At 46.8% G+C, this 14111-nt stretch overlaps 1 protein-coding gene across 5 annotated transcripts in view; it reads right to left on the bottom strand.

The window, feature by feature from the left end:
- Window positions 1-7168: 7168 nt before the first annotated feature.
- Window positions 7169-14111, bottom strand: part of CREM (cAMP responsive element modulator) — a 249487-nt gene continuing 242544 nt past the window's right edge. For 4 of the 5 annotated variants that reach the window (XM_063922129.1, XM_063922132.1, XM_063922133.1 and 1 more), the window contains one exon: window positions 7360-7844. In XM_063922129.1, the coding sequence (XP_063778199.1) occupies window positions 7700-7844 (145 nt within the window). In that variant the 3' untranslated portion in view covers window positions 7360-7699. Of the gene's footprint in view, window positions 7845-14111 lie in introns of all 5 variants that reach the window. The other variant, XM_063922130.1, reaches the window with a different exon arrangement.

The following is a 14111-nucleotide window of genomic DNA, read 5'->3' as shown; positions in this document are numbered from 1 at the left end:
TGCGAGTGAGCCCACTGCGCGCTGAAATTCTTGAGACGGGCCCCCACCGTGCCTGAGTCCGCTTGTAAGGCCCCAGCGTCATGCTGAGGACTTGGCAGAAGCGGGGGAGGGCTTCTGTTCCTGGGAAGAGGCTGCCTGCTGCAGTCTTTTTCCCCTTCCTCTGCCCCGGGGCAGATCTGAGTGGCCTTTTGCCCGCTTGCCCTTATGGGGACGAAAGGACTGAGCCTGAAAAGACGGTGTCTTTTTCTGCTGAGAGGTGACCTGGGGTAAAAAGGTGGATTTCCCAGCCGTTGCCGTGGCCACCAGGTCCGATAGACCGACCCCAAATAACTCCTCCCCTTTATACGGCAATACTTCCATATGCCGTTTGGAATCCGCATCACCTGACCACTGTCGCGTCCATAACCCTCTTCTGGCAGAAATGGACAGCGCACTTACTCTTGATGCCAGAGTGCAAATATCCCTCTGTGCATCTCGCATATATAGAAATGCATCCTTTAAATGCTCTATAGTCAATAATATACTGTCCCTGTCCAGGGTATCAATATTTTCAGTCAGGGAATCCGACCAAGCCACCCCAGCACTGCACATCCAGGCTGAGGCGATTGCTGGTCGCAGTATAATACCAGTATGTGTGTATATACTTTTTAGGATATTTTCCAGCTTCCTATCAGCTGGTTCCTTGAGGGCGGCCGTATCAGGAGACGGTAACGCCACTTGTTTTGATAAGCGTGTGAGCGCCTTATCTACCCTAGGGGGTGTTTCCCAACGCGCCCTAACCTCTGGCGGGAAAGGGTATAATGCCAATAATTTTTTAGAAATTAGCAGTTTTTTATCGGGGGAAACCCACGCTTCATCACACACCTCATTTAATTCATCTGATTCAGGAAAAACTACGGGTAGTTTTTTCACACCCCACATAATACCCTTTTTTGTGGTACTTGTAGTATCAGAAATGTTCAAAACCTCCTTCATTGCCGTGATCATGTAACGTGTGGCCCTACTGGAAAATACGTTTGTTTCCTCACCGTCGACACTGGAGTCAGTGTCCGTGTCTGGGTCTGTGTCGACCATCTGAGGTAACGGGCGCTTTAGAGCCCCTGACGGTGTTTGAGACGCCTGTACAGGTAATAACTGATTTGCCGGCTGTCTCATGTCGTCAACAGTCTTTTGTAAAGTGCTGACACTATCACGTAATTCCTTCCATAAGACCATCCAGTCAGGTGTCGACTCCCTAGGGGGTGACATCACTATTACAGGCAATTGCTCCGCCTCCATACCATTTTCCTCCTCATACATGTCGACACAACGTACCGACACACAGCACACACACAGGGAATGCTCTGATAGAGGACAGGACCCCACTAGCCCTTTGGGGAGACAGAGGGAGAGTTTGCCAGCACACACTAGAGCGCTATATATATATATATACAGGGATAACCTTATATAAGTGTTTTTCCCTTATATAGCCGCTGTATAGATTTATCTGCCAAATTAGTGCCCCCCTCTCTTGTTTTACCCTGTTTCTGTAGTGCAGGACTGCAGGGGAGAGTCAGGGAGCTTCCCTCCAACGGAGCTGTGAGGAAAAATGGCGCCAGTGTGCTGAGGAGATAGGCTCCGCCCCCTTCTCGGCGGCCTTTCTCCCGCTTTTTTAAGGAAAAATTGGCAGGGGTTAAATGCATCCATATAGCCCAGGAGCTATATGTGATGTATTTTTTTTTTGCCATATAAGGTGTTTTTATTGCGTCTCAGGGCGCCCCCCCCCAGCGCCCTGCACCCTCAGTAACCGGAGTGTGAAGTGTGCTGAGAGCAATGGCGCACAGCTGCGGTGCTGTGCGCTACCTTATTGAAGACAGGACGTCTTCTGCCGCCAATTTTCCGGACCTCTTCAGTCTTCTGGCTCTGTAAGGGGGCCGGCGGCGCGGCTCTGGGACCGCCCCTCTGGAGCTAATGTCCAGTAGCCTAAGAAGCCCAATCCACTCTGCACGCAGGTGAGTTCGCTTCTTCTCCCCTTAGTCCCTCGGTGCAGTGAACCTGTTGCCAGCAGGATTCACTGAAAATAAAAAACCTATACTTAAACTTTTTTACTAAGCAGCTCAGGAGAGCCACCTAGTGAGCACCCTTCTCGTTCGGGCACAAAAATCTAACTGAGGCTTGGAGGAGGGTCATAGGGGGAGGAGCCAGTGCACACCAGGTAGTCCTAAAGCTTTTACTTTTGTGCCCAGTCTCCTGCGGAGCCGCTATTCCCCATGGTCCTTTCGGAGTCCCCAGCATCCACTAGGACGTCAGAGAAATTAAATATGGAGAACGGCAAGACAAAGCTCCCAATTCGGAAACCCTCCTAGCCGAAGCCAGAGGCAAGAGAAGCACCACCTTCCAGGAGAGAAATTTTAGGTCCGTAGTCTCCAAAGGTTCAAATAAAGGAGACTGAAGGAAGTCTAAAACGAAGGGTAGATCCCATGGAGCCGTAGGAGGAATAAAAGGAGGTTGCAACCGCAAGACTCCATGTAGAAAAGTCTGTACTTCCGGAATAGAAGCCAAACATTGTTAGAAAAATATCGACAATGCAGACACCTGTACCTTTAAAGAGCCCAGACGCAAACCTGCGTCTAAACCTGACTGTAGGAAATTGAGAAGACGTCCTAAATTAAACACTACCCCCGACATCTGACGGCAGTCACACCAAGAAATGTAGGCTTTCCAAATACGTTCGTAATGTTGTGAAGTGACTCCCTTTCGTGTACGCAGCATAGTCGGGATTGCCGAAGCTGGGATATCCCTTCTTCTCAATAGCGCCTTCTCAACAGCCACGCCGTTAAACGTAGCCGCTGTAAGTTCGGATAAACAAAAGGACCCTGCTGAAGCAGATCTTCTCGTAGAGGCAGATGAAATGGCTCGTCGACGAGACGTGCTAGAAGGTTTGCATACCACGCCCTGCATGGCCAATCTGGAGCCACCAGGATTACCATCACGGCTTCTCATTTCAGTCATTTGAGGAGACGCGGAAGTAGAGGAAATGGTGGAAACAAGTACGCCATCCTAAACCCACAAGGAGCTGTCAAAGCATCGATTGCCACCGCATCCGGATCCGTGGTCCAGGAGTAATAGCGCGGTAGCTTCTTGTTGTGTCGAGATGCCATGAGATCTACCTGAGGCCATCCCCAACGGGAGACCAGTTGTAAGAACACCTGGGAGTGAAGAGCCCATTCTCTTGGATGCAGTTCCTGTCTGCTTAGAAAATCTACCTCCCAGTTGTCCACTCCCAGTATGAAGATGGCGGAGAGGGGCAGAGAGACATCTTCTGGCAAAGTGAGGATTCGGGATTCCTCCCTCATCGTCGATCTGTTCTTTGTACCTCCTTGTCGGTTTATGTATGCCACTGCTGTGGCATTGTCCGATTGCACCTGCACAGCCTGTCCCCTTAGGATCGGAAAAGCTTGACAGAGAGCATTGTAGATCGCTTGTAATTCCAAGATATTGATGGACAGGAAGGACTCCTGGTTGGACCAACGACCCTGAAACTGGTGGTCTAAGGTCACTGCACCCCAACCCCGGAGGCTGGCATCTGTCGTCAAGAGTACCCAATTCTGAGGCTCGAAGGAACGGCCCGCCAACATATGAGAAGTCTGCAACGACCACAGTAGAGATATCCTCGCCTGTGGGGAGAGGCAAACCAACCTGTGCATGTCGGAGCCAGGGAGCCCTCCGAGCCGATACCGCCATTGCTGAAATTCTAGAGATGAGCAAGCCTATTTCTCTGGATGCTTCACGGAGATATATAGCCGACTCTTCTATGTACCACTAACTCATCTGTGGGAAGGGCCTCCTGAATCCCCAAAACTAATTTCTGAGCCCAGGCTTCAACTGCCCTATTTACCCAGCAACCAACAATGGCCGGTCGAAGGGTTACCGCTGCCACCGTGTAAATTGACCTTAAGGTGTTTTCTAGTTTACGGTACAATGCTTCCTTAAGGGAGGTAGCCCACAGGACCGGAAGAACAATCTTCTTGGATAACCTCGAAACAGACGGATCCACTGTAGGCGGATTTTCTCACTTTCGTCTGTTATCCATTGGAAACGGTTAAGAGGTAAAAGGCAGTATTTTTCGGACCATAAGACGCACCTGACCATAAGACGCACCTAGTTTTTAGAGGAGGAAAACAGGAAAAAAAATATTCTGAACCAAATAGTGTAATAAGCTTACAATCTATACTGTAGACACAGACATCAGCTTTACAGGCCATTTACATAGAATACGGTACACAGATTTTTCTGGGACAGTGTGTGACAGAGGCAGCCACACAAGCACAGCCATAGTCACAGTACAGAGCAGACGAGAACCTTTTTTACCTCTCAACATACAGATGACGGCGAGGCAGCAGCAGCAATACTTTGGAGGAGGCAAGGGGAGGAAGCGGGGGGAGTCACGTGATGCCGCCTCTCAGATGACGGCGAGGCAGCAGCAGCAGTACTTTGGAGGAGGTAAGGGGAGGAAGCGGGGGAGTCACTTGATGCCGCCTCTCAGATGACGGCGAGGCAGCAGCAGCAGTACTTTGGAGGAGGCGAGGGGAGGGAGCCACGTGATGCCGCCTCTCAGATGACGGCAAAGCAGCAGCAGACAGGACCCCCCGCTACCCGCACTCGTAACTGCTGCCTCTCCCACCCAGTGCGCTCCCACCCAGCGCATTGAGAGCGCTCCATAAGGTTTTTACTCCTGCTCTGTTATTCGGACCATAAGACGCATATTCGGACCATAAGACGCATGCACTTTTCCCCCCACATTTTTGGGGAGAAAAAGTGCGTCTTATGGTCCGAAAAATACGGTACCTGCGGTACTACAATCAGATGATTCTGATGAGGAGATGCCAGCACTGGAGGAAGGAGACTTTATTCAGGAATCAGAAGAGGAGTATCCTCAGCAAGAATCCAATTCTGCATCTCAGGGGATTGAGGCACTTATTCTAGCGGTAAGAGATGTTTTACAAATACCAGACCCTGACCCAGGTCCTACTCAACCCTCATATTTTGAACCAAGGCAAAGATCTTCGGTGTCGTTTTCAGTAGCACAGGAATTAGACACTTTATTTGAGGAAGCTTGGTCTCACCCGGATAAGAAGTTTCAAATTCCTAAAATAATTTTTCTTTGCCCCCTGTTTAGAGGGAAGAGAAGATTTCTGTGCAGAACTCATAGCCGAAGCTAAACTTTCCATATTTACCCAAAGTCTGAGCCCACGCAGGTTCAGGCGCCTGTCGTAATGATTCTCTATCCCGTCTGGCAGCCGCCAGTTCAGATGGTAAATCTGACATCACCCCTGCTAAAAGAGATAACCATGCTGGGGCATATGTAGTACAGCTCACAGTACAATGAGACCTCAGATGATGTCTGAGTAAATTAGTTTTTTGCAAGAAAATTATTTCTATGAGCCTTTAGAGGCTGTTTTGTTAGCCATGTTCCAAACTCACTGCAGAGATAAGGGGACAAGAGAGAGAGAGAGAGAGAGCCCCCAGAAGAGAGGATTGCACAGTAATTTCTATCTAAACTATATCAGTAACACTGTGTGTTAGTCCTGTATTAAACAGGTTAAAGCAACCTAAAAACCTCCCCCTGCTACCCCCACTGTAAGAACCTTAACTGGGGACTGTTGCAAGCTCTCTGACACTGGCAGCCTTCAGTGAAACAGACTTCCATGGCCGTCCTAATAGTGGTGACCGCTGTTGTAAGATGGCGCTCCCGCTGTGAAGGGACCTGGTTTACGCGGTAACTCCACCCCTCTCCCTCATAGAGCTGCTCTGGTGCCCCACTGTGTGCTGGCAGCTGTAGTCTCTCGCTATAGTCTCACTGCTGCCCGCCGCAGATTCTGCTGCTTCTTCAGCCGGCTAGCTGGTGGCGGCCGACTGCGGGGGCTCCTATGGCTGCCAAGGAGTTCCCCCTCGGGACAGAGGTCCCTGCAGTCGGGAACCCGTGCGCCGCCCCCGCAGGGTGGGAATGGGTCTCCCCCATAGCTCCAATGTAGCAGGGAGACAGAGGCCAGCTGTCTGCCTGTTGCAGGTCAAAAAAATTAAAAAATAAAGTAAAATGTAAATAAAAACTCTGGAGCCCTCCAGAGAAGCATCTGGCTCTGAGGGCACTTTTTCTAAAACTGGGCTAGGTGAGGGGGTATAGAGGGGAGGACCCTACACACTCAGATTTATAAAAGTGCATCAGCTCTGTGGACCCAGTCTATACCCCACTGTAATACAGCCATCCCAGCATCCCCTATGGATGACAAAGAAATATATATTATATACACACGAGCCAGAGCTATGTTGGTTTAGTTTGCTCTGAAATCAAATTAAAACATTGTTTCACTGATGCTGTCGAATGTAAATATCCAGCGGATGCTTTACCATCTGGGCACCATGATGTCTAAACACCTGATGAATGCAGTGTGACAGAGTTACCGGTGGCAAAAAAACCCCACAGATTTAATAGCGATGGGGAAATCAAGCCTATGGATAGTAACGTGTATCTGCAGTGCCTCCTCACACATAATCACCACAAAGGTGATAATGAAGAGAAGCTAGAAAATCAGTGTACAATAAAACTGAAACAATCTTCAATGCAATATTACAAATCTTTGAAAACATGCTTGAAGTGCTATTTTAGTTTTAATATTTATGTTTATGCATAGCATAGTGGGGTGGGTGTCACATAAAATCATATATAATAAAAATAAAAGGAAATATAGAGCACAGATATAGAAGTGTGAAGTAAAGGTGCATACAAAGAAACCAGGTACATTTTTGTGAAAATGGTTCTAGGAATAATTAAATAAAAAGTAAAATAAAATATGCAACCACTGGATTTACTGATACAAGTACAAGACCAAATTCACAAAAATATAAAATAAATCTTCCAGTCAGCTACACATTTTCTGTAAAGGTAAGAACCATCATACATGTGAAAATAGCAATAATCTTATATACAACTTTGTTCCTGAGGTGTGCGCTGCGGGATGCACAAAGCTTGTTTTACTAGATAGCAGTTTTCATAATTCACTTTAAAATTTCTAAAAATAATATAGGCTGTGCACGTCACAATCCATGTTACGTGATGTAGTAGTGTGTGAAAAAGCTACCCATCTACACAATATAATAACACAATATATACATAAAAATGTTTACTCTCTTTTGTGGATTTTTGTTTTTACTAGAAAAGATTTACATTTGCACTACTTTTGGCAAAATATAGCAGAATATTTCAGGAATGTTAGACGAAACTGATGGCAGGATGAGGTTGTTTCGCTCACACATCGTATTAAATTGCATTAATCTGCGTTGCGGCCATAAAGCCGTCTGCAATACATTAGTTCTTCTATCAAATTCTTCTTCTGTAGTTCTAACATAGCAACGCGAAGCTCCAGGTTTTGTACGTACTCTCTCCTCCGCTGTCGGCACATCTTTGCCGCTACCCTGCAGAAAGTAGAAGCCAAAATACCAAAAAGGTGCATGCAATTAATTATATAAAGGAACGATGTTTTACAAAGAAATCAAATAATTAGTACGTGGTTTACAATGATAAGAAACAATCCCGATTTGTTTGAAATCCAAATCAATTTAAAAGTTTTCCCGGGCTCACAGTCCATGTCAGGGTCCAGATTGCAACTGCTTAGTATTATGCTTATAACAAGTCCCATGTCAAAAAAAATTAAAATAATAATTATTCTGTTTTATGACAATATAGATCTTTAAGGGCCTTCAGCTCCTCAATCAGAGTCTTGTTTTGGTTCTCAAGCACAGCCACACGATTTTCAAGACATTTCACATATTCTTTCTTCTTTTTCCGACACTCCCGTGCAGCTTCCCTAGAACCAACACAGAATATGTAACTAAGGAAGCAACCACAATGCTGCATAAGTTGAGAACAAAACAACCTGTACTTTCACATTAGCTGCATATAATATATTCTAGCTGGGCCACGTAAACAAAACAATGCATCAAGGACAAAGAAACAACATTCACAATACAAGAAGGCTCAGCATGATCAGAGCTTTAGAGTTCAACATTGTAGCAAAGTGATGACCAATGTTTTATAGAAGCAGAAACAAGAAATACAGCTGCCTTATAAACCTCCTATCCACAACCACAATTTTTTTGTATGACACCACACTAAATTAAGCAAACACACACAGGTAACAAATCAATATAAAGGAGTGACAATGCAACACAAAGTGCAAGCAGAACTGCAAAGCAAATAACATTTGGAAAAGTCACGCTGAACAAATCAAGTAAACAAACTGCACAAAGTCATTAAATAGACAATAAGAAGAACAGCCTTTAATGTATGTTGTTTGGATAAATACTCAGCATAATAATTCACAGTATATTTTCAGATCAGTTCCGAGAGGAGGGTTCAGTCACAAAGATACAGGAACCCAACAAAACCAAGTATACAGTAAACACCATTATTTTACTGATGGTACAGTCAGTTTCCTTTTCCTTTACTCCCAGCTGAAAAATAATCTGAACTCCCTTCTATAGATTGTACGCTTGCGAGCCGGGCCTTCCTGCCTTTATGGGGGGGGGATATCCTATTAGTCCCAGTAAAACATCAGGTGCGAAAAATGTATGTTTTTCGCGATTTTTTTCCGATGTTTCACCGATATTTTTTTTTTTTTTTTTTTTACAGGCTATCCAGATTGATCACCTGTAAAAAAAAAAAAAAAATGCCCTTTCTCCCGAAAACAGACAGGTTCAGTGAAACCTGTGTGTTTTCGGTAGAAACAGACCCTTTTTCGCATGGAAACGGGGATGTTTCTGGGGATTTCTGGGGAGGCGAAACAAAATCCCTGATGAGCGGGACAACCTGCAGCATCCCATGCCCGCTGCAGCAGCAGCAGGCTGGGACTGCAAGCATCCGGAAGCTGTCCTCAATGCGGTGACCCCCGGCAGAGAAGCCGGGGCAGCGTCGTGACCGCATCCCCACTCTCCTCCGCCCTCTGGCAGCGGTCACATGACAGGGGAGCGGCCATGTGACCGGGAGAGCCGGAAGAGCAGCGCTCCACCGGGCGCTGTCAGGAGCTGGCACCCGGTGCAGCTTTAGGCAACCCCCGATAAGTTACCGCTCGTGGTGGCTTATCAGGGGTAATAGGATAGCCCCCGGCGGGACAATTAGCCCCAGTAAATTACCAGGGCTAATTTGATATCCCCCTATGACTGTTTGTTATTACCCAGTTTTGTTATATCATTATTTCCAATTGTAAAGCGCAACGGAATTTGCTGCACTATATAAGAAACTGTTAATAAATAAAAAGTGCTTTAGTTAGTGATCCCTAACACTTGCAAACAATAACATTGTAATTAACATAACTGCTAATAGACATGTTTAAGTGCCTCTATATTTAAATGCAATAAATGTTATTCCTAAAGGCGAGTACTGACTGGGAGATTTCCCCAGAGATGTGTGCTGAGTGGTCTATCAGTGACCGCTCATTGCACCCAGCGGTGAAATGAGTGACATGCTAGATTGTGCCTGCATACAGGCCAATCTAGCACGGGTGATAGCGACAAGCAGGACCGCGCATCGCTATGGGGCATACACACGGAGAGATCCATGCTTAACTTCTAAGCAATCTAGTCAGATTGCTTAGAATTTAAGCACTAATCTCTCCATGTGTATCCCCTTTAGTTTCTAAAAACAATGATGCAAGTGTGGAATAAACGGTCTGTCTGTCTGTCTGTCTGTCTGTCTGTCTGTCTGTCTATCTATCTATCTATCTATCTATCTATCATGCACTCTGAGTTGACAGCACGTATCTCAGCCCAGAAGACAGTTGTAGGATGAAATCCTTGTGGGGTTTAGGTTTCCCAGCTTCTAAGCAAGTTCCATAAAAGATTTCCACACAAGTATTTTATGGGGTGCTCAGAGCCTGTCCCTGGGGGAAGGGTGTACGTGTGTAATATCACAGAGTGCCGAAGCACGGATCTTACTCACCAGGTCTTGTGGCGCTGGGGTCAGCAGTAGCTCCGTTACAGGAAGGTGCCAGTCAGCACCTGCCTAACGGGCAGGTGTCAGTCAGCACCCGCCTAGCTGCAGTGTGTACCTGGCTGACAGGCAGTCCCTCTCCCTGGCTGCTGTGAGGACAGCCAGCAACTCCTTCCTGTTCCTGTTGGCTCTGGCTACCATAAGGGGCTCTCGCCGCTTTTAGTTTTAAAAGACAAAGCATGCCAAATGTGACATCATATTTGGCAACAGATCCAACCTTCCTCCCTAAAAAGGAAGTTTGGTTATGTTTGAACTCCCAGTATATCCTCAGTGTTCTGATCCAGTCCATCTGACAATTCTCCTTGCTGCTCCCTTGGTACAGTTTCTAGTTGCCTCCTGGTTTTGACTCTGGTTATTCTCCCAACTTGATTCTGCCCGTCCCGGGTACAGCAAATGCTGCTTGGTTTTAACCCGGTTATGCTCCAGTACAACTGATTATCTAGCTCTAAGAGCAAGGGAGTCTGCAATTACAACTCAGCATTGAAGCTTTGCAAAACAAAATACTTGCTCTCTTACACTATTGAAGGCTTCTAACAATACACTCCATTCTAATCCTTATTTTGCTCAAATCCAGCGTTGTGGAAATGTCGTCAGGCAGCTGTACCCTCTGACAGCCAGCCACGACTGCTGATTCTTTTTTTTGTTCTAGCTCCCAATTAAAACTTGTTATTTTATTTCAACTACCTGTATTTATTTTATTTTAAATATCAGAAAAAACAGGATTTTAATACCTACCGGTAAATCCTTTTCTCCTAGTCCGTAGAGGATGCTGGGGTCCACTTCAGTACCATGGGGTATAGACAGTTCCGCAGGAGCCATGGGCACTTTAAGACTTTTCAAGGGTGTGAACTGGCTCCACCCTCTATGCCCCTCCTCCAGATCTCAGTACAGGAACTGTGCCCAGGGAGACGGACATTTCGAGGAAAGGATTTACTTTTAAATTAACGGTGAGATTCATACCAGCTCACATCAACCATGCCGCACAACATGGCATTCAACTTAACACATGCCAACGGGCATGAACAATTGCAGCAACATGCTGAACATAATCGTAACACAACACTTATGTAACTACAAAACTAACAACTGCAGGTAAAGTACGCACTGGGTCGGTTGCCCAGCATCCCCTACGGACTAGGAGAAAAGGATTTACCGGTAGGTATTAAAATCCTGTTTTCTCATACGTCCTAGAGGATGCTGGGGTCCACTTCAGTACCATGGGGTTATACCAAAGCTCCAGTACGGGCGGGAGAGTGCGGATGACCCTGCAGCACCGATTGACCAAACTTGAGGTCCTCATCGGCCAAGGTGTCAAACTTGTAAAACTTTGCAAACGTGTTTGCCCCTGACCAAGTAGCTGCTCTGCAAAGTTGTAACGTCGAGACGCCCCGGGCAGCCGCCCAGGATGAGCCCTCCTTTCTAGTAGAATGGGCATTTACAGACTTCGGTATCGGCAATCCTGCCGTGGAATGAGTGTGCTGAATCGTCCCTCTGATCCAGAGCGCAATGGTCTGCTTAGAAGCAGGACACCCAATCTTGTTGGGAGCATACAGGATAAACAGAGCCTCTGTTTTCCGTATCCTAGCTGTTCTTGCGACATAAATTTTCAAAGTTCTAACCACATCAATAGACTGACGCAGTGAAGGTGTCAGTAGCCACTGGCACCACAATAGGTTGGTTTATATGGAAAGATGAAACCACCTTCGGAAGAAATTGTTGGCGAGTTCTCAACTCTGCTTTATCATCTTCATGGAAGATCAGGTAAGGGCTCTTGTGAGACAAGGCCCCCAACTCAGACACCCGCCTTGCGGATGCCAAGGCCAATAGCATGACCACTTTCCAAGTGAGAATCTTCAATTCTATCTCCTGTAGAGGTTCAAACCAATCCGATTGAAGGAATTGCAACACCACATTAAGGTCCCATGGTGCCACCGGAGGCACAAATGGAGGTTGGATGTGCAGCACCCCTTTCACGAACGACTGAACTTCTGGAAGGGAGGCCAATTGTTTTTGAAAGAAAACCGATTAGGCCGAAATCTGGACCTTAATTGAACCCAATCTTAGGCCCGCATCCACACCCGCCTGCAGAAAATGGAGAAAACGTCCCATGTGAAACTCTTCCATAGGAGCCTTTTTGGATTCACACCAAGACACATATTTTCTCCAAATACGGTGGTAATGTCTAGACGTTACTCCTTTCCTGGCCTGAACAACAGTGGGGATGACTTCTTTGTTATACCCTTTCGGGCTAGGTTCCAGCGCTCAACAGCCATGCCGTCAAACGTAGCCGCGGTAAGTCTTGATACACGCACAGCCCCTGCTGCAGTAGGTCCTCGTGAAGAGGAAGAGGCCGAGGATCCTCTATGAGCAACTACTGAAGATCTGGATACCACGCCCTCCTTGGCCAGTCTGGGATAATGAGGATCGCTCGAACCCTTGTTCTTCTTATGAGCTTGAGAACTTTTGGTATCAGTGGAAGTGGAGGGAAGACATACACCGACCGAACCACTCACTGTGACACCAGTGCATCCACTGCTATTGCTTGAGGGTCTCTCGACCTGGAACAATATCTCTGAAGCTTCTTGTTGAGACGAGATGCCATCATGTCTACTTGAGGAACTCCCCAAAGACTTGTCACCTCTGCGAAGACTTCTTGGTGGAGGCTCCACTCTCCTGGATGGAGATCGTGTCTGCTGAGGAAGTCTGCTTCCCAGTTGTCCACTCCCGGAATGAAAATTGCCGACAGAACTCTTGCATGTCTTTCTGCCCAGAGGAGGATCTTTGTCACCTCTGCCATTGCCGCTCTGCTTTTCGTTCCGCCCTGACGGTTTATGTACGCGACTGCTGTTACATTGTCTGACTGGATCTGCACGGGTTGATCTTGTAGAAGATGCCACGCTTGTAGAAGGCCGTTGTAAATGGCTCTCAATTCCAGAACGTTTATGTGAAGACAGGATTCCTGACTTGACCATTTTCCTTGGAAGCTTTTTCCCTGTGTGACTGCTCCCCAGCCTCGGAGACTTGCATCCGTGGTTACTAGGACCCAGTCCTGAATCCCGAACCTGCGTCCCTCTAATAGGTGAGAACTGTGTAGCCACCACAGGAGCGAAATCCTGGCTTTGGAGGACAGGATTATCTTCTTGTGCATGTGTAGGTGGGATCCGGACCACTTGTCCAACAGGTCCCACTGGAATATTCTGGCATGGAATCGGCCAAACTGTATGGCCTCGTAGGCCGCTACCATCTTTCCCAACCGAATGCATTGATGGATCGACACTCTTGTTGGTTTCAAAATTTGTTTGACCATTCTCTGGATTTCCAGAGCCTTTTCTACTGGAAGAAATACCCTCTGTACTTCTGTGTCCAGTATCATCCCCAGACGGTTCCAACTGCGACTTTGGAAAATTCATGATCCAACCGTGTTGTTGGAGTACTGACAGGGAGAGTGCACTGCACCAACCGTTCCCTGGATCTCACTTTTATCAGGAGATCGTCCAGGTAAGGAATTATACTGACTCCTTGTTGTCAAAGGAGGACCATCATCTCTGCCATCACCTTGGTGAATACCCTCAGTGCCGTGGAGAGTCTGAACGGCAACGTCTGGAACTGGTAATGGCAATCCTGTACTGTGAATCTCAGATAAGCTTGATGAGGAGGATAAATGGGAACATGTAAGTAAGCATCTTTTATGTCTACTGACACCATGAAGTCCCCTTCCTCCAGACTGGAAATCACTGCCCTTAGAGATTCCATCTTGAACTTGAATCTTTTCAGGTAGAGATTCAGAGATTTCAGGTTTAAAATTGGTCTGACCAAGCCGCCCGGCTTCGGAACTACGAAGAGGCTTGAATAAAAACCTTCTCCCTGTTGTGACAAGGGTACCAGGACAATGACTTGATTCTGACATAATTTTTGAATTGCAGCTGTTACTACTTCTCTGTCCGGAAGAGAAACTGGCAAGGTCGATTTGAAAAATCGGCATGGGGGGACGTCTTGAAACTCCAGTTTATAACCATGGGACACTATTTGCAAGACCCATGGGTCCAGGCCAGATTGAACCCAGAGCTGACTTAAAAGTTTTAGACGT

Source organism: Pseudophryne corroboree, chromosome 5 (genome assembly GCF_028390025.1).
Source record: "Pseudophryne corroboree isolate aPseCor3 chromosome 5, aPseCor3.hap2, whole genome shotgun sequence".
Lineage (NCBI taxonomy): Eukaryota > Metazoa > Chordata > Amphibia > Anura > Myobatrachidae > Pseudophryne > Pseudophryne corroboree.
The sequence above is the reverse complement of the archived record's forward strand: the minus strand, read 5'-3'. Positions and strand labels throughout refer to the sequence as shown.